At 32.2% G+C, this 21230-nt stretch overlaps 1 protein-coding gene across 1 annotated transcript in view; it reads left to right on the top strand.

Moving 5' to 3' along the window:
• Positions 1-21230, top strand: part of CSMD3 (CUB and Sushi multiple domains 3) — a 1170241-nt gene that overhangs the window by 986541 nt on the left and 162470 nt on the right. Inside the window, exons 33-35 of the mRNA XM_049093360.1 lie at positions 16617-16730; positions 17220-17315; positions 18871-19074. Coding sequence (XP_048949317.1) covers positions 16617-16730; positions 17220-17315; positions 18871-19074 — 414 coding nt within the window. The remainder of the gene's footprint in view (positions 1-16616; positions 16731-17219; positions 17316-18870; positions 19075-21230) is intronic.

The following is a 21230-nucleotide window of genomic DNA, read 5'->3' as shown; positions in this document are numbered from 1 at the left end:
GTGAGGAGGTGGTAATGCGAATAAAGAGAGAAAGTGGTTGACTAGAATCAAGACACATTTAGAAATAGAAAGTAGTAACTTGTGTGTTTCTATGTTTGAGTTTATACGAAGGAAGTACTTAAGGAAGCAGCTCCAGGAGGCAGAACCTGTACCTCAAGGCCTAGCATAGACACAGAATAGATCATCCTAAATTGTTAAATGGATTGGGTGACTAGGCAAATACCTTTCCTCAAGTTAGGAGAGATTTGGAAGAGGACAGGCAGCTTGTCTTTATTTGATTGGTGGCATCTGTACTGCCCTCTTAAGGACATGAAGCCATCAATCTCGAGTGAACTGGACTAAATACTCTCATTTTTGCTATCCTTTTTAAGCAACTTGTGACAACTCAATTTATATTTCAGAAGCTCTGTCAGATATGATTTATAATTGCTTAAATAATATTGATTGTTTGTGAGACAAAACAAAAAAAATGAAAACAGAGATCCATGCTGACACACCTTTTTTCACACCTGGTATTTGAAATGATTGCAAGGTGTTGTGTTGATTATCTGAAAAGAATGAAAACATTGTCTCAGCATTTCTGATTTGTGGGTGGGGGGAAATACATAATTGGAGTTTCTACATTCATTACACAAATATGGGGTGAGTGCCAGGAAAGTAGGTGCTGTAATACACAAAGAATCTCAAGTAGTGGAGAAAAAAAAGGTATTTAAACTGAAATTTCAAAATAATGTAAAAACTTATGGAACCACAATAAGCAGTAGATACCACCAAGCATATTTGAGCAACCCTTCATTCAGTAAATTCTGAGGTAATGGTAGTGAGTATTCAGCTTCTCTGAGCTGAGTCTTCAAAGAGACTAGACATTAGCTAAGAAAATGAGACAGTCTAGATACACAGTGTCAGAGAAGTTGGAGGAGCAGAACATAACTTTAGGAGCTATAAGTGATAGCATTAGTCTATGAAGCTTGGCTTCATAAGCATACAGGAAGAAAGGGTCACAGAGTGGCCAGAAACCAATCATAGAATGGAATAATTCATTTTTTCAGCTTTTTACCTAATTAAAACAAAACAAAACAGGATATGTGATTCTATTTAGCTCCTTTGATGCTAAAGATCATTTCTAAAAATGTTATAGAAAGTTTGCAATCAACAAACCATCTATTGAAATGTGAAATTAATTTTTATGTTTTACATACACACATGCCAATTCCCCAGTGTTTATTTTATTTTTATTTTTCTGGATATTTTTGCCCTTGATATGCTAGAACTAAGCAACCACAGTCATTTTTTTAGAGTAAATTGTCAATGATTTGGAATCATTCTAGTTCACTTTACTTCATGTCTCCAACCCTATTGTACTATATATTCCTTCATTTAAATGGTATCAATATGATAGAGCACTGATTATAAGGGAAAGAAACAAAATTTGACTTAGTTCAGTTAGTCTATCCTATGTAAACTCCTGCGTTGTTTATTTCTGCTTAAAATTTAAAAAACTGAAAGAGTCCAAACTTTAGTAAAGGCTTGTTTTCTTATCTTTTTCAAAATTACAGTCATAAAATGAAAATATTCCTCCATTGCATCTTTCCTTTTTGTATCATAACATTTATTTTCTTATTTTGAACTTTTTACTACTACAATATATACATCATTATATAATTACACAGGTTATATATACTATTGTACATATTTTGTATGTATAAACATATACACACAGTTCAAAAAAGGGAAAATTTTCACTGTATTTTTTTCTGGTCATTATTATCTATTATTCACTTTCTGACTATTAATGAAAATAGTTTTATCATATGGAAGATGGAATGTGAAAAAATGATCCAGTCTGTGTCCAATAGACTTGATACACCATTGTTTACTACAGTGATTAAAAATGAGTGTGAATTTAAGCTATACAAGTTACCCTTGGGCTGGTCTTGGGGCCTTAGTTTCCTCTTTCTTGAAATAGAGATAATAGCACCTACTGGTCAAGTCATCATAGGTAAAACCTGACACAATACACATAAATCTTCTAGCACCTTAAGTATGGATAGAAAATGAGGCCCAAAACAGTAACTACAGGCTTCCTTTAGATTTTTTTTCATGGCTCCTCTTTGCCTTCCACTGAATCTAAATGAATTATCTAATCCATCAAATAGTCCAAATTAACCTGAAAGAAAATTTGGTATTCACAAATTGAAGTCAGAATATTATTTAACACACTATATCCATCATCTCTAAGTATGAAAAAAATATAAAATAGAATTTGAGAATTAGAATTAAAATTTCTAATAGCTCTGATTCTCAAATCTTTACTTAAAAACCACATGCAACCCTCTTACAACATATAGTCCGAAGGTTTTCAGAGTCTCTTATTTACTTCGGAATATCATATGTTAAAATAAGTTCTAATGGTCCCATTTTACATGTGAATTATTTGCTTAATGGTTATTGCCAATTGGGGCCCAGCACCATTTAACTATAAAGATTCTCTAACAATTAACAAGAAATAAAATTTAGTTATTTATAGCAGAATAATTGTTATGCAAGAATCATGAAAACAACAAAATTCTTACTACATGAAAAAGAAATAGAAGAATTGAAACGTGAAAAGAAATAGAAAGGAGTCTTAAAATCTCCATTAAAAATAAGATTTTGGGATCCCTGGGTGGCGCAGCGGTTTAGCGCCTGCCTTTGGCCCAGGGCGCGATCCTGGAGACCCGGGATCGAATCCCACGTCGGGCTCCCGGTGCATGGAGCCTGCTTCTCCCTCTGCCTGTGTCTCTGCGCCTCTCTCTCTCTCTCTGTGTGTGTAACTATCATAAATAAATAAAAATTAAAAAAAAAATAAAAAAAAATAAAAATAAGATTTTTCTCACTGGAATAAAAAGAATATTCCATTTGTATTTTGGTGCTAATTATAATGGCTTTGTATATTATTTAACCTATACCTAATATAAAGTGATTCACGTGCCCAAGTATTTTATGTCTTTATATGGTCTTAATTAATAATGATAATGTAATTATAAATTAATTTTTAAATATTCAGTTAAGTGTGTTACTAATTATTCTTTGTTATGGTAACTAGAAACAAATTAGTAAATAGTTACTATTTTTGAAGTCATATTTTTTAGCTGTCTTTGTGTGTACCACTAATCAGAGCTCTGAACAGTTAACTTTTCCTACAAGTAGATGAGAAGAATGGAGGTGATGCTATTTTAGCTTGTTTTGCATTCAGATACAAAATGATTAATTTTCAACCATTTTTTCATTGAAGACAATCCAAAACACATTTTTCACACAACTTCTTTTAAAAGCTAAATGCTTTATACAGGTCTATGAATAGTTTTTGCACAGTAAGTAAAAAGCTTTTTTATATTGTAATGTGAGATATTTCCATTGGAATTATAGCTTATTAAGTAACTTAGAATATTTAAAAGGACTCTGACATATCTAGACAACCCAAGAAATTTGAATACAGTTGTCCCCCTTTATCCACTATTTTGCTTTCCATGATTTTAGTTACCTGCAGTGAATTGTGGTCAAGAAGCAGATGATCCTCCTTCTGAGGTATTGTCAGAAAGTAATTAATAGTTTAATGGTACAACACACCTGCGTCATTCACCTCAGTTCATCTCATCATGTAGGCATTTCATCATCCCACATTATCACACAAGAAGGGTGAGCACAGCACAATAAGATATTTTGACAGAGAGAGACCACATTTATATGACTTATTACAGTATATTGTAATAATTCTATGTTATTTTTAGTTATTCTTGTTAATCTCTTACTGTGCCTAACTTAAACTTTATCATAGGTAACATTGTAGATAATATATGTATACTGACCTACATAGTCAATAATACTGTAACAACTTTGTATAGTGACAGATAGTAACTAGACTTATTGTGGTAACTGTTTCATAATGTATAAAATTTTGAATTACTATGTTGTGACACAGTACACCTGAAACTACACTTAATATTTTATGCCAGTTATTCTTTAAAAAAAAAAAAAAAAAAGGAATCAAGCAGTGTTTTCCATGCAGGTGTAGTAATTATATTATTTATGTCTAGAGACTTTGACCTTTCTTCTCCCAGGGAAGTCCCAAATCCTGCTGGGTGTTTCTTGTTATTATAATTGGAGCTTAGAATGCATTTTCCTATAGGATAGTTGTTCTAAATCATTCAACCTTTTTGTACTGCAGTTACCTCATTTGTAAAACAAATATTATGAAATATCTTATACAGTTAAAATATTCTGTTATTTTCATGAACTACACTGATTTTAGGTTAAATTGATCTTGTAAGTTAATCTGAACACTTATCATTTTTACATTGTTGTCATGAGAACATGCATTTTAAAATCTTGACAGTCTACTAGTAATACCTTTGAACACAACTCATTCATAGGTTGTAGATTGGCCCAATGTGAGAGTAGAGAAATACATGTCTCCACTGACCCTTGTATCACTAATTTTCCATGAGATCTAATTCTTTGTTAACAAAAGTCCACATCCACAAAATGAGATTTTATTAATTCAATGGAGTGTTCCTTAACATATCTATAAACTTTCTTAAAAGGAACTAAATTGATATTTATGTACAAAGTTCTGGGTCAGGAAGCAGATATCAATGGATTTATACATCCACCACAAACATCGATTGGTTCATCATTTATCAATTAGTGATGTTAATCCAAAAAAATTTTATATGTGCACCAAGTGAAGGAAAAAAAATAGTCTCAAATTTCTTTCAGCCTTGTCTGTATAACTAAATGATTTTCTAGTCAAAAGTCTTTATATAATAAACTGAAATTTATCAATATTTATCAATATGTCTAGAATTTCCATTTGTAAGTTTGTCAGCAACAGTACAGAATTTTGCACACAGTAAATAATAACTAATTCAATAATAGTACGGGATTTGGAATGAAGTGTGGAAGAATATTAGATGCTTTAGATAATGATAGTGATGTTGCCTAAAATCAATGATAAGGTCAACTAGAGAGATGGCAAAGATCTTAAAAGAGCAATTGTGAGATAAGTTTCTTTATTTGTACTTAGAAGAAGAGTAGCTCTTTCCAGGCTAGCATAAAATATTTTCTTTCTTTTATTATGGACAATGTAGTTTGAGACTATTTCTGAAAAGAAAAAAAAAATTGTAGAAGTAAAGTCTTTTGGAGAACTGAAACAATAAATAAGACCAGTTTTCCCCTAGTTGAGGTCAGCATGTTCTTTGAATAATACATATTTTATAGATTTGTTTCAATAACTCATTTAGGCTCCATTATGCCTGTAGTTATTCTCTGAGGAAGGTTAAAGATTAAAAGAATATTTGTAGCACCTGATGATTTGGACTAAATGAATGATAAGGTGTTTCCAAAATTGATATGCTAGTATTTGATTGATATTCCTATTTGTTTCCATTGTTAAGATGACTACTATTGCTACTAATCATCACATTTGGTAGACTTAAAAAAATAATGGTTAATTTCACTTATTTATAAAATTGTATATTAATACTTTTTATAAGAGATTTAAAAAGTCACAAGATATGGTGTATGTTCTTTTATGCATATGTATGTGTGTGTGTATATATGCGGGTGATATTGTGTGTATCACACCTGTGGGCCAAGATGCTTTAGAGCTTCATCTTTACAACAATCCTATGGAGTGGGTGTTATTTTGTAGATTAGGAAAAAGATTCAAAAAGGCTTACTAGCTTGGTGAAGGTCACACAACACTAAGTAGCAAAGCTGGTCAAATCCAGGTGTGTAGAACTGTAAATCCCAGGTTCTTTATGACTAACATTTTATTTTGTAAATGTTTATGAGAACAAAAGTCACTTAGATCCTTCCTCTCCTTCTCCTCTTCTTCCTCCTCCTCCTTTTGTACAAAAAAGGTGGTTTTATTAAAGCATAGGATAGGACACATGGGTAGAAAGAGCTGCCCCTACTACTCTTCTGAATTCTAAAATCTATCCCTAAAAAGGGCTAAGAGTCTACAGGACATATAATACCTTGTTCATTAGAAGCACTTTTTCTTTTTTTTTTTTTTTAAATGTGAAACTCTTTAAAATTTTGCCCTATGATGAACCCCTCCATCTGTCATCCTAAAATAGATGTAAATTTTGCCAATTAAAGAACTCTTAGGCAGTAGAACTTTGAGAGTTGAGGGGTTCTGGGTGCTGAGCCTGCAGTAAAGGCACGGCATGCGTAGGAAGCAATATGCCAAGTGTAAAGAATTCACTGAAAGCAAGAATTTGAATCCAGACTTAATGCTGAATTGTATATGAAAATCCCATAAATAAAACAGAGAAACAAAATGCTCTGATTGAAATGGGATTTTAGAGGATTAGGAACTGAATCCACATAGTGGCACTCTTACCTCCAGAGGTGTTCTGCACAGAAAATCATTTGCTTGTAGTAGCTTCATCAAATTAACTCTCAACAAAAACTAGATGACAAGAAAATTTTGATCATTTGACTTTTATCCTACTTCTATCTTCCTGCTTTCAGAAGACCTATATTTTTCCATAAGTATATGATATCCAAAATAAGATGGTACTCAGGGATTTCATACATTGGAAGAGACTTTAGTGACATAAACCAAATGGAATATATGGATCCTGTATGGATCCTAAGTTAATCAAAACAACTATAAAAAGTACTTTTTTGGAGGGGAGAAATCATGAAATGGTTATTAAATGATAGAAATTATTATTAGTTTTATTAGATAGGGTAGTTATTCATGGTTATTTTTTAAAATCCTTATCTGTTAGAAGTAAATATTAAAGCCTTTATGGGAAAAGGGTAGGATATTGGGAGTTGCTTTAACGTATTTCCAGGTTGATGATATAGGAGAGTTGGAAGAGAATAAATGAAATAAAATTGGAAATGTTCATAAGTGTTGAAACCAGATGGATGGGTTCATGAGTGTTTATTTTTCTATTCTCTCTACTTTGTATATGTTTGGAAATTTCCATAATAAAAAAAAATCCACTAACTTATGTTATAGTCCACATGAGAATGTTTTCCTGACCTAAATCTGTCTGGCCTAGTTGGGATTTGGCAGACATACTCTGCCAAATGAGTAGAAAAAAGACTTAGGAATGGTTAAAGGAAAATACTTATCCAAGTTGAAAGTGAGTTAAAAATAAAAGTGCTAATAAAATATTGTAACACTTTAAACTTTTAATTTTGCGTTCCAGTTTTCATTCTTTTAAACATGCAATAGAATTGCTTATTGTGTTTTTCTTGATTTCATTGCTTTCTGAACACCAAATTAATTTTCAGCTATTGGGAAATGTTACAATTGCCAAATTGCAGATAAGCTGCTGGCTTCCCTTTGAATAGATATTTGTTCCTGAAACAATTAAAGAAAACTGAACTACATTTGCTATAAGAGGGTTTTTTATAATGCTCATAGGTTTAAAATAAGTTATAGGATAGGCAGTTTGAAATTTTGATGATGAGCAAATGGTCACAGTATATACAGCCAGCCAGAAGCCTGAAACTAAATATTATGGGTTTAGTCAGTAAACCTAGCTTATAGATCAGCACAGGATTCACAAAGGAAATTGCCAATAGGAAAACAAATCAGGATCCTGTTTACTGTTATGAATTCAAAGCAGGACAAGATTTCTGGAGCTACTTAGTTACTGGATAATTAGGTACCATGGTCAGAGCCATGATTTTGTTTTTTAAATAGCATCTTTTCCTGATTATTACAAAATTGCAGTAACAAGCTTTTGGTATATTTATTTTCAGAGCCATATGTTCTTCATGGTAGTCTGTGAGCTCCTGCTGAATGTAGCACTTCTAGGTTATTTGCTCTAGGGCAAGACTGGCCCCAGAATCTATGGTGGAGGCAAGCTTCTTTGTAATTTAAATAGTCCCTAGATAATTAGTATATGATTCACATGGCTTACCTTAACTAAAATGCTTCATTAGTATAAAGCACCTCATTTTGAGTTAATAGTTTACTAGTATTGTACTATAATAATAAACACAAGTATTTGGAATCTGATATGAAGAAAATATAAAAGCTCCCAAAATACTGATGAAATTCTCAATTATTATTCTATCAGTTAATACAACTTCTACTCAGACTTTTCCAGTGTTAAGATGACATTTTGAAAATAACTTGCACACTAATTTGATTTGGGACTGATTTTAAATGTTCTGCCCTTTGGTGCTTTTGAATAAATTGTTATATTTACCTTTATACATGTATATTTTTATTTCATAAAATCAAGGTTTTAGTTGGATACTTGTAATCACCTTAAAAGAGAATGCTTTTATTTTTTTTTTAATTTTTTTTTTTTTTTATTTATGATAGTCACAGAGAGAGAGAGAGAGAGGCAGAGACATAGGCAGAGGGAGAAGTAGGCTCCATGCACCAGGAGCCCGATGTGGGATTCGATGCCGGGTCTCCAGGATCGCGCCCTGGGCCAAAGGCAGGTGCCAAACCGCTGCGCCACCCAGGGATCCCAAGAGAATGCTTTTAAAATCATGAGGTATCCAAGTGGCATTATATCCCAAAAGCAAGTTTGGAGCTTTTTAAATGATAAGTAGTTTCACAGAGCATATAGAGAAGAGTATTGTATGTATATGTTACTAATTGAAAATGGAAGCATTCAGCATACATGGACATTTCTACAATATTGTCTTGAAGTATTCATATGTGATGAAAATATGAGGCAAAATTCATATACAGGTAGCCAAACCTTTTGTTATCTTATGTCACCAACGGTAATTTTTTTATGCTTCCACACACAATCAGGTACAGTTCTAAATACATCTTTGCTTTGAATCTTATTTCTATTTGGCTGGTAGTATGAGTGCATGTGTGTGTTTTCTCCTGTGCCATGTTGGTGAGTAAAATGCAAGCTGAGCAAAACACAGGTGACTTCTTTACAATTTTTTAACAGAGCAACTAACCAACTATCTAATACAATTAAAATGAGCCCTAGAATACAAAAGAATGCATAGATTTTCAAAAAGGATAACAAGCATGTTGAGAATTATTCTGAGATCTAATAGGAATTTATGATATTTTTATTTTCCTTTTTCTGCCCAGCCTCCCCTCTGTGTAGAACTATTTCCTTTGTGATGGCATTTCAGTGATTTTGCAACAAAGGGGCTAGGACTTAAGATGAAGGGAAAAAACTAAAACTAAAGTAGAATGCTCTCACACCTTATTCCCTTTTTCTTAGCCTATATAGAAAGCTGCTGATTACATTTTCATATTCCAGTCAAAAGGATAGAATGTAAAATCAAGTAAACAGAGAAGTGCATAGCCATTTTGAAATCGTTAAGACATATGAACCTTGATTAAAATGGGTGGAATGCTCTTCTTAGCCAATTAGCTCTACCATTTGTTCTAAATAGGCATGTATGGAAAGGCGAGTATGAGAAAAATATGCTATCTAATCTCGAAGGTCAATTAACTTTTGCCGCTAACCAGTGAATTTTCATATTAAATTAGTAGCATAGATATTTACAAAGCTAAGATACTAATAGTCATAACTAATACTTCTTGATATATTTCTGGCACTTGTTCAGAGTGTTTTACAAGTATCAATGTATATAATAATTCACATCAGTCCTACGAGGTTGGGTATTTTTATTACTCCCCATTTTACAGATGAAGAAGTTGAGGCATGGAAAGGTGAGGTAACTTCCTCCTGTGACTCATCCTAGAATCAGTCCTAGAGTCTGATTCCAGAACTCGACCTTAATTCTTCATTTGCCAGTTTTCATTTATCCTTTATTAGGGCATTTGAGACCTGTAGATTTGTGATTTCAAAGCATTAGTCCTCTCAAATCTGCTCAGTGGAAGTTGCTGGCAATCTGGAAGCTGCTTTATCCATTCTGTCATAAAACAAATAAATCTTGTCATTTAGTGCATTGGCACCATAGTGGATAAGATCCCACCCATCTGACTAATAGAACTACCACTGCCCTAAGAGACCTATCTCCCTGATTACATCAAAGCAAGTCGGAATGAGACCTCAATTTGCCACAAATTCTTAGATATTTTCATTTTACCATTCGCCACCTTAAACAGAAATGGTTAGATCGATTCCTTTAGTCATGATTCCATCTGAATCTGAGGGTTGTATTTTTTTTTTCTTTTTGAAACTAGTGTACCACTGAGATACTCTGTGAATTATTCCTTCCTGAGAGAAAAAAAGAAATTGACAAAAGCAAAATTAAAATCCTTCTATATTTGCATAAACTCAATATTTATCTTTGATTGAATAACTCCAATCCTAATCACTGAATAACATCAATCATGTCCATGTTTGTTTTATTATCCTCATTTAAAATTAGTTGCTAAATCGGTAAGCCTCTGTACAATGAATGCACTAATATTTTGATGGCACAAGAATTAAGTGCAACTCCTGCAAGTTTCTGACTTGCTTAGGCAATGGTGGAACATTGCAGCAACAGTTGAGAGTAGAGAACTATTTATTTATATTCTAAACAAATGTGCACTCCTCTGGGCTCTAACCCATGTAGTGCATGATGTCACACTTTGGGCATCCACTGCACTGTTTTCCACAAAGATCCTTCTTGAGGGACTGTTGGTCAGCAATGTGCATTCTAACCGTGCAGCCATTTTATTGCTCAGGAGTTTCTTTATGCCATCCTAGGCACCCTCTCATCATTTACTGACTTACATTTGAAATGGCTAAATTAAGCAGAATGAAAAAATCTCATGAGTTAAATGAATATGACTAAAGAAGAAATGAAAGAGTTGGTGCAAACTAAAGAAACAAATGTTCTTTGAGACTTAGTTAAATGAACATTTGTATCATGCAAACCATCTCAGTAAATGGAACCTCACCTCTCTCTGTCTTGGTTGAGTAGAATACCGTAAAAATTATATGTCAAATAAACCTTGCATTATCTACAAGAAAAATAGACAAACACAATGTCCTCTCTCATTATGAGTTTATTTGCTTATGGGTGAGCAAATGAACTAGGACAAAATTTTAAAGTTGGGACAAATATTCTATCAATCTGATCTAAATTAGGGTTTTTTTTCTCTAAGTGATTTAAGCAGACTATTTAAGTGACTTCTAAATCTAACTTGTAGGAGTGCCTGGGTGACTCAGTCAGTTATGTACCTTTGGCTCAGGTCATGATCTTAGGGTCCTGGGACCCAGCCCTGAATTGGGCTCCCTGATCAAACAGAAAGTCTGCTTCTCCCCCTGTTTGTGCTCTTGTGCACTCTCTCAGGTAAATAAATAAATAAACAAACAAACAAACAAAATCTTTTCAAAAAATCTAAATTGTAAATTAAAAAAAAAATGACATCTGGAATACCTCCTACATGTTGTCCATTAGAGGTAGGTAGAGGTCTTGCTTTTAAGAGTGGATTAAATGATTAGCACACCAATGATCTGCATTGAAAGATGGCCTAACATACCCTGTTGCCCTGTTGTTGGTTTACAGTTAATTTGGTTTTGATTTGTATTTCCTGATGGCCAGTGATGCAGAGCATTTTCTCATGTGCTTGTTGGCCATGTCTGTGTCTTCCTTTGTGAGATTTCTGTTCATGTCTTTTGCCCATTTCATGATCGGATTGTTTGTTTCTTTGCTGTTGAGTTTCATAAGTTCTTTATAGATCTTGGATGCTAGCCCTTTATCAGATATGTCATTTGCAAATATCTTCTCCCATTCTGTAAGTTGTCTTGTAGTTTTGTTGTTTCTTTTGCTGTGCAGAAGCTTCTTATCTTGATGAAGTCCCAATAATTCATTTTTGCTTTTGTTTCTTTTGCCTTCATGGATGTATCTTACAAGAAGTTGCTGTGGCCAAGTTCAAAAAGGGTGTTGCCTGTGTTCTCCTCTAGGATTTTGATGGAATCTTGTCTCACATTTAGATCTTTCATCCATTTTGAGTTTATCTTTGTGTATGATGTAAGAGAATGGTCTAGTTTCATTCTTCTGCATGTGGATGTCCAATTTTCCCAGCACCATTTATTGAAGAAACTGTCTTTTTTCCAGTGGATAGTCTTTCCTGCTTTGTCAAATATTAGTTGACCATAAAGTTGAGTGTCCACTTCTGGATTCTCTATTCTGTTCCATTGATCTATGTGTCTGTTTTTGTGCCAGTACCACACTGTCTTGATGACCACAGCTTTGTAGTACAACCTGAAATCTGGCATTGTGATGCCCCCAGCTATGGTTTTCTTTTTTAATATTCCCCTGGCTATTCGGGGTCTTTTCTGATTGCACTGTTGGTGGGAATGTGAACTGGTGCAGCCACTCTGGAAAACTGTGTGGAGGTTCCCCAAAGAGTTAAAAATAGAACTGCCCTACGACCCAGCAATTGCACTGCTGGGGATTTACCCCAAAGATACAGATGCAGTGAAACACCAAGACACCTGCACCCCGATGTTTATAGAAGCAATGTCCACAATAGCCAAACTGTGGAAGGAGCCTTTGTGTCCATCGAAAGATGAGTGGAGAAGATGTGGTTTATGTATACAATGGAGTATTCCTCAGCCATTAGAAATGACAAATACCCACCATTTGCCTCGATGTGGAGGGACCTGGAGGGTATTATGCTGAGTGAAATAAGTCAATCGGAAAAGGGCAAACATTATATGGTCTCATTCATTCCGGGAATATAAAAAATTAGTGAAGGGGAATAAAGGGAAAAGAGAGAAAATGAGTGAAAATATCAGAGAGGGTGACAAAACATGAGAGACACCTAACTCTGGGAAATGAACAAGGGGTAGTGAAAGGGGAAGTGGGCGGGGGTTGGGGTGACTGGGTGATGGGCACTGAGGGGGGCACTTGATGGGATGAGCACTGGGTGTTATGCTATGTGTTGGCAAATTGAACTCCAATACAAAATATTTTTTAAAAAATTAAAAAAATTAAAAAAATTAATTGGATAACTTAACATCTTTCTATAGGTAAAGGTAAGCTGCTACCTGAATGACTACAAATAGAGTTAATGGGGTGTAAAAGGAGGACTTTTTCTGGACCAGTTGGCTTTCTGACCCCAGCTCAGTTTCCAGGACATCACAGAAAGAATAAAAAATATTACTTAGATTAATAAACTGTATTCGAGAATAAAATATGTGGAAAATAAGAGGCTCAGAAGTAGTTCAGACATAACAGATTATTTGCATAGACTGATTTGTAGGAATATTTTACATGTTTATTTCCACCTTATTAGGTTTCTATTTTCTTCCTTTTCCTAGCTTGCAATAATACACACATAACACTATAAAATTGATTTTTTTTTATAAAATGGATTTTTGACAAGGAGTTAAAACATTATTTTTAAGATCTATCCTGCTTAAGAAAGGGGGGAAAAAATCACTTAAGTTGGTGTTTTCCTTAAGAAATAACTTAGTGTTTATAACCTAGTCTCAGAGCCTGAGAACAGAGCGCTTTTGATATTCACATGCAGAACTCCAGAGAAAGGGAAAGAAGCCTTGGAGCTGAGATGCAGAAAATTCTGTCTCTGTTGGAAACTAAGAAAAAGAAGATAGAGGGCTCTCTAATCATTTCAGGAAGTATAAAACCCAGACTCTGAGGTTAATTGTAGTCCTAGAAATAAAAAGATGGTCCAGTCATTAGGTTGAGGTTCTAGATCAGTGTTAAATTTTGTTTTGTTTTGTTTTGTTTTTTAAAGAGGGTAACCACGACTCCCATGCAAATATAAGTAAACATGTATCAATTTTTTCACATATCAAAAATTTTATTTAACTCAGGAATTAACATACACCACAGACCTCCAAAACACTGGTGACCCAGAAGGGTATGCTAAAAAACATTTCACTTACCAAAAAAACAACATTCAGTTATCTTTTGATCCATCTTAAAGTTTTTCGCAATTTTTTCCTACAATAGGCTCAAGCATGCAAAGGTTGCAGTTGGCCATTCAGAACATTTTAGAAGCAGAAGACCTACTACTGTGTGCATAAGAAAACTAAATAAAGCCATTTATGGACAGCATGGAGAAGCAAATACAAGGTTTACCATTGAATTCTTGAGATTTCTGGCTGAGAAAGATTTGGTTCGGGCTTGTAACATAATTTAGTGAGGCAATACTTAACCGTGGTAATGTGTAGGAAATCAGATCATGATGCAAGTGTTCTTGATGTTTCATACTACAAAAACGTATTCAAAATGTATTTAAAATTTTTATTTTTCATAAAATGGTTTAGAATACTCTCAGAATAACTTTTTTTTTTAGTAATAGAATAATAGAAGTTGTTTTAAATTTGAGATTTCCATTGGCTATGTTAATGCAAAGTTAAAAAGTAGTAGCTTACTAGTAGTTAATAGGTATTAATGAGGCTAGATTGAACACTACATTCCCTCCCCCTCTACCCTTCTCTGTTCTCTCCACTGTCACTGCAGAATTAGCACAACAAATTGCAGGCACAAGTTACCAAAAACCCTCCAAGGACACATTCTACAGTTTTCATTACTTAACGTGATGCAAATACTCAGTGTTAATGGCTTTGTTGTTAGAAGTTACGCTTTCAACATATCCAGTTCACAAGTGACACAAAGTTCTGGTCTACCTGTAGAGAAATAAGAATTGTAAACAAGAGGCCTAAAAACAAGGGAAAAATTGTTTTTCCTTTTTCCTTAGAAAAAGCTCTTGGAAAAAATTAAAAAAAAAAAAGAAAAGAAAAAGCTCTTGGATGATTGTTTTTTGGTCTCTTGAGTTTTTTTTGTGGGGGAGGGTTGTTTTGTGTTGTTTTGTTTTTTTAGATATTGTTTATAATGTGGTAGTTTGCTTGGGAATTGGGCTTGTTTTTAATGATATGTGAAATATTTTGGCAGAAACAGTTAAAGGATGTTGAGTTTTAGTGTTGTTGTTGTTTTTCTAATGTGTTCCCAAAAATGATAGAGAAAGAATACTTTATCTACCAAGAGCCTGATTGTTCAGTGTTTTTAGCAAAGTGCTTATGATTAGGCTAACATGACTTTGGGGTGGGGGGTAAGGGGACCCTTGAAAAGGCAGTGGTAACATCTGCATTGTGTTAGAAACTTTTAAAGACAAAGTTGGAAACAGATCAAACGCCAATCTAAACAAATGCAAAAAAGAAAACAAAAACTTTCTTAAAATTTTTTAGAATATTTTTGAGATGGTTTGGGATTTGGTGGACCAATATATGGATCTTTTAAAAAGATCTGGACTGAAATTTCATATGGCTTGTAAATGATAGACTATATGTATCTGATTCGATAGAAACATAAATTTGTTTTCATGACTTTTAAGAAATGTTTTTGGGAGGATTATTTATGAAATATAGCACATCAATGTTCAGGAATTGTTCAAAGCAACAACTCTGTATCTGTATTCATTTTCCTTTACTTCACAAAGAACTGGACTGAGATCACCAGCTTATTTTAGCAAGCAAAAAAATGTAAATCTATCTATCTATATATATATATATATACACATTTATACATATATATGTATATATATATATTTGCTTATAGTATTATGTGTGTGTGTTCATATGCAAAACTCAGCATGTTTCATATGAATTAGTCTGTCTTCAAAGGATCACCAAAGGATGACCATAAACTTGATTTAAGTGTGAATGATGATGAACTTTTAAAATATATATATTCATGCAATGTATAGTTTAATTACAGTAATGTGATTTTGAGTTTATAAAAGTTACCTTGTTTTTACATTATTAAAGTTTAAAAAATCACCTTTTAAACCCCATATTTTTTCTATTCAATAAAATGTTTTAAGGATAATTCTTATTACATATTTCCTTTTTTAAAAAACACAAAGTATAAGCTTATCTCTGCTTTGGATTAGGTTCTTTCTTTTAAGTTATATTTTCTATCATTTCTACACATGTGAAGTTCACATATAATAGAAGGAAAAGCACAAAAAGAACAAACATAAGTATCTATTGATATGTACTTCAGATCTGTACTTACTATGAGAAACCAACCATTTTGTAAAATTTTACATCTCCGTTGCTGAGGAATTATGTATAATATTTATTTTGGCAGAATGTTAACAATGTTTAGGAATCATTTTTAAGTTACAATGTGAACTAAACACTATACTTAAAAAGTATCTTGCTGATACTTTTCCAGTGAAACTATTACTCATAATGGAACAGGATTTTAAAGGCAATCTAAAAAAGAAAAAAAAAAAAAATCCCCCTAAATTGAAACATTGTCTATCTTATAGAAAAGAGGAGAAAAAAATTAGAAAAAGAGAAGAGAGTCACAAAGTGAAAAGAATCAAACTACCAATGGAAAATCAGAGTTATTCTAATGTATTAATCACCAACCTTATGATGACTTCTTATCTAAAAATAAATGTTATACTCATTTAATTTATTTTTTTAAAAAATAGTATTTTAAAAATTTTATTGCTTTTAGGCTATGGTCATTACCTTTATGACCTGAAATACATGTGTTAGGCATACCAACCAATTGGCACCTACCCTCTTTTAAAGGTAGAAAAAAGATGAGTATTATATTGTAATACTTTGTTCTCTCTCTCCTCCTCTTTCTATTTTTTTTTTTTTTTATTTTTTGTTTTCGTTTTTGGATGGTTGGTGATTTGTTTGCTTCTCCTGGTTCCTGTTGATCAGTGGTGTTTGGCCAGTTTGTATTTTTCCAGACATCACTCCACGATGTTGTTGAGGTGTATGATGGGCCAACTCAGCAATCTTCTCTGTTATCTTCCCTCTCAGGATCCCATTCAGGTATCCTTTACTAGAACTGCCATGCATCAGTTATTGATTAAAGACTGACTTTGATTGGTATTATAGTGAAAGTTGAGATTTATGTCATCCATATGAGAAACTGAAAATAGAATCACTCTTTATTGAAAACAAAATAGAAACACGATAGTAACTCAAATGCTTGAGAAAAATATTACCAACTATTTTTGGGGATTGTAATCAAGTAAATATAATATTTAGACAGTCTGTGGTATTTAATGTAATATAAAATATTTAAGGATTATTTTTTAAATGAGACAATATGTATCAAACTGTAATTAAAGCCTTCTGGTAAAAAGGTTGAGATTGAAGCTGAACCCAAAGAAAATATATTGTCAGAGGTAGGATATATTAAAGTACTTTGATAGAACATAGATTAACATTTTCAAATAACAGTGTAAATTAATATAATTTGTTAGGTTTACTGAATGAAATTATTTATGATATCTTAGTGTTTGTTTTGTTGAGTAGGAGAATCACTTCCACTGAGTTCAGGTAATCAGATCACAATTCGATTTACTTCAGTTGGACCAATAACAGCTAAGGGATTTCACTTTGTTTATCAAGGTAAGTGACCCTGTAGCCTAGAAACACACTAAGGAATGATGTCAGTTTCTTCATGCTATGTTCAGAATTATTAATGATGAGATCCTCATAACCATATAGGAGAGATCAAGGTTGCGTTTTTTTTTGTTTTGTTTTGTTTTGCCCTGTTCCCTCCCCCATCACTAGAGCACTGTTACTTTGACCAAAGTCATAAGTGACCTATTGCTTCCATCATCATTCTCAAGTATGATTTTCCTTCTTTCCAACATATTATTCTAAAACATTATTTTTTTTTTCTGACAAATCTTCACTCTTTACATATTCTATTTTCCCCATAGTCTAGCATTCTAAATTAAAAATGTGTAAAATTTTGTGCTGATGTATTTAGACATGCAAGGAAATCATTATTCCATTCTAAAATTTTAGTTTCTTATTCTCTCAGGAGATTTCAAACTTTCTTCATGGCTATTAGAGTTTGTGCACAATTGAAAGTTTGTTTACACAGATTCTTCTCACCTTTTATAGACAAGCTTCCACATTATCATTAAAATATTAAGGGCTATAATTTGAAACATTTTGTTTTAATTGTGTATGATCATGTGGTAGTTATTCTCAAATGTATCTGGAACTTTGTTCTTAAGACATTTATAAACATATGTGATTTGATACTTTTGTTAACTCTTTTTATCCCATTTATAATGTTGGCTATAATATTTTACTATTTCATTTTTAATAGTATTCCTTCATTAATCAGTATATGATATTATGAATTTAAAAAGGCACTATTACAAGTCACATAAGAGGAATGAATCTATTTGGAATTCATCATGTCATTTTTTGGGCTGTTGTCAAACTCTTTAATTCCATCTCTATGTGTTTTAAAAAGAAAAAACATCCTGTTATCATTCTATTTTACTAAACAAACAAACAAAAAGTCACAATCAAATGACATACCTATAAAGTCTAAAAACAATTTCAAATTTGATATTATGATTATTAAAAACTTCTATTGTTGTTAATCTGTCTGACTTCTATTCTACTTAGTCTTGAACATTGCCTTCATCAATAACAAATACATTTTGAACAACTAAGTTTGTGAACACGCTGTGAAATCAGTAAAGTGTTTTTTTTAAATCTATGAAACTACTGAAAAATAAAAGGTGGCATAACCTTATGTAACCTGACAATGTTTCAACTTGGTATCCCAGTTTAAAAAGAAAAAAATATATCTTTCAATTATCATCCTATAAATTGAAATACCTAATTCAAACTACTTTGTTATAAGTTTGGTAAAACAAAAAAATAAGGAAAAAAAAACTTATGATGATGTTAATGTTGTTTAAAGGATCAAAAGTAAAGTGTTTTTTTAATAAGAAATCTTGATGACAATAGCAGTATTCATTTTAAATTGTATTCAATTCTGAATAAATATAAACTTTTAGAAATTTATTCAAGATGTTAATTTGAGTGCAGATAAAAGAGAAGACTTCTTTGAAATTTGCTTAAATAGTTACATTTTGAAATTTGTATTTCTCCACCAAATATGAAATTAAAATCAACAATTATTTGTATACAGCTGTTCCTAGAACAAGTTCCACACAATGCAGTTCTGTGCCTGAACCAAGATTTGGAAGAAGGATTGGCAATGAATTTGCGGTTGGTTCATTGGTTCTTTTTGAATGTAATCCAGGATATATCCTCCATGGATCCATAGCAATTAGGTGTGATACAGTGCCCAATTCTTTGGCCCAATGGAATGATTCCTTACCTACCTGTATTGGTGAGTATATAAATTTAAATGCTTTGTGATTGTGTATATTTATATAAAAATTAGTTATCTTGCATTTATCAATAATTTTATTTTAAATCTAATAGTTACGCATTAATTTTTAAATTATGTCTTTAATTAAGATGTACCTAAATATGCAAGCAAATGTGGATATTCTATGCAGCTCAGATGTAATGTGATCAATGAAAAATATTTTGTGTTGACTTAGCTGGATAGTTTCTTCATTTATTGATTTAGATGTATGAAGGTATAGGTACATGTTGACAATAAAACAAAAATTGAATGCTATTAGTATGGGATTATTGATATAAATATCTCTATAATTTTATGCAGAGATTCCTATGCCAATATGTAAAGAGTTTATGTATTGTTTAAAGATCTCAGAAGGGATTTTTTGAACATATTCTACTTTGGCATCAAAAGAATTACAAAATATGCATTAGAAAATAAATCTAATAAATCTAATCTGTTTTTTTTCTTTTTTCTATTAGTTATAGATACGTGTAAAAAATACAAAATAAGGGATATTTTTCAGTCTCTCACAAGTCTAAGTAGTAACACTTTGAATGAGTAGAGTATAAAGTGTTAGCCAGAAATCTAATTGTTTAAAAATTTATTTTTTCAAGACTGTATCCCATTTAAAGTGGTAAATAGAATATACACTTTCTTAAGTTATGGGCTCTTAACCCTGGTAAATTATATGAAACAGATTAAAACATTTACTAAGCCATAAAAAATTTGAATTTTATATATTTCAGGATCATTACAATGACTTTTGTTTCTTGTAGAATTCCATAGATTTGGAAAAGGTAGGTTAGGAAGTTTATCTCTTCTCTATCCCAAGGGCATACCTGGAAATTATTTTCTTTGATTACGTGGTATTATATTATTTTAAAAAAGATTTATGTATTCATTTGAGAGAGAGTATGTGTGGGGTGGGTGGGTGGAAGGCAGAGGGAGATGGAGGGAATCTCAAGCAGACTTCCACTGAGCAGGGAGCCTAAGGCAGAGTTCCATCTCAGGATACCGAGATTATGACTGGAGCCAAAATTAAGGGTCTGATGCTTAACCAACTGAGCCACCCGGATGCCCCTGATTATATAGTATTATATTAAAAGAAGAATGCTAAAACTTAATCTCAGGTTAAGAAATAGCTCTTATGAGTTGAATTCATTAAAAATTTTTTTGGTAGGTGATTTAGAAAATAAGAATTTTTTTGAAAAGAGATAAGCAAATTTTGTTTTTATTTTAATAATCTTAATTCCAATTTTTCATAGAATGGGACATGATTGTGTATATACATACATGAAATATATACACTTATAAATATATAAAATATATTTTATTTTTTAAAATGTATTTTAAATAACACATCTTTTCAGATATGACAAGAAATTATGTGTATCAGTATGTTTTATTTTTAACTTTTAAAAACATATTTTACCATATTTTAACACAGATTTAGCATACTGTTAGTTCATAGTTCATTAAAATAAATTGTATTTTAAAATTGTGAATCAATATATTAATTACTACTGAGGAAGGAGTAAAGATAAAGTCTGTTTAATATGCATTTATAGAACATGTAATTTATATAGGATATATCTGCTCTAAGTTTAATACATTTTACCACCCAAATAAGGACATTATTGATAATTTTGCTGTGAAGATGGTATAAACTAAGGCTATTATAAACATAAAGAGAGGATGGATGGTCACTTGGTCCTTCTAGGAACTTGATATCACCAGCCCCAAAACAGATATACCCTACTGAAATACATTTTTGACAATTAACAAGTATAGGAAAACAAATCATTTGGAGTTAATGTTCCTTGTATTTTTTTTACCTAGTGTAGAACTAGGGTTAATGGAACTAACAGATATTCCCCTTTCTGTGCTTTCATACTCTCATAAAGACAAAGCAGATAATGTTTCTTCTTTTGAGCACAATATATGTTGACTTCATACTCTTATAAAACAATAATAAATAAATTATCCTAAGCTAAAGGACCATGAGCTGAGAGAAATGTTCTTATATGTCTGTGCCAAAATTAGTCATGCAATATGCATAAATTGTAAATTACATTGCTTTAAATCAGCTTAATAATTGAAGACAGACACATGATAATAAATCTCTTCAGCCTCAC

The sequence above is a fragment of the Canis lupus genome, chromosome 13 (assembly GCF_003254725.2).
Source record: "Canis lupus dingo isolate Sandy chromosome 13, ASM325472v2, whole genome shotgun sequence".
Taxonomy (NCBI): Eukaryota; Metazoa; Chordata; class Mammalia; order Carnivora; family Canidae; genus Canis; species Canis lupus.
This window is presented reverse-complemented; position numbering and strand designations above follow the sequence as displayed.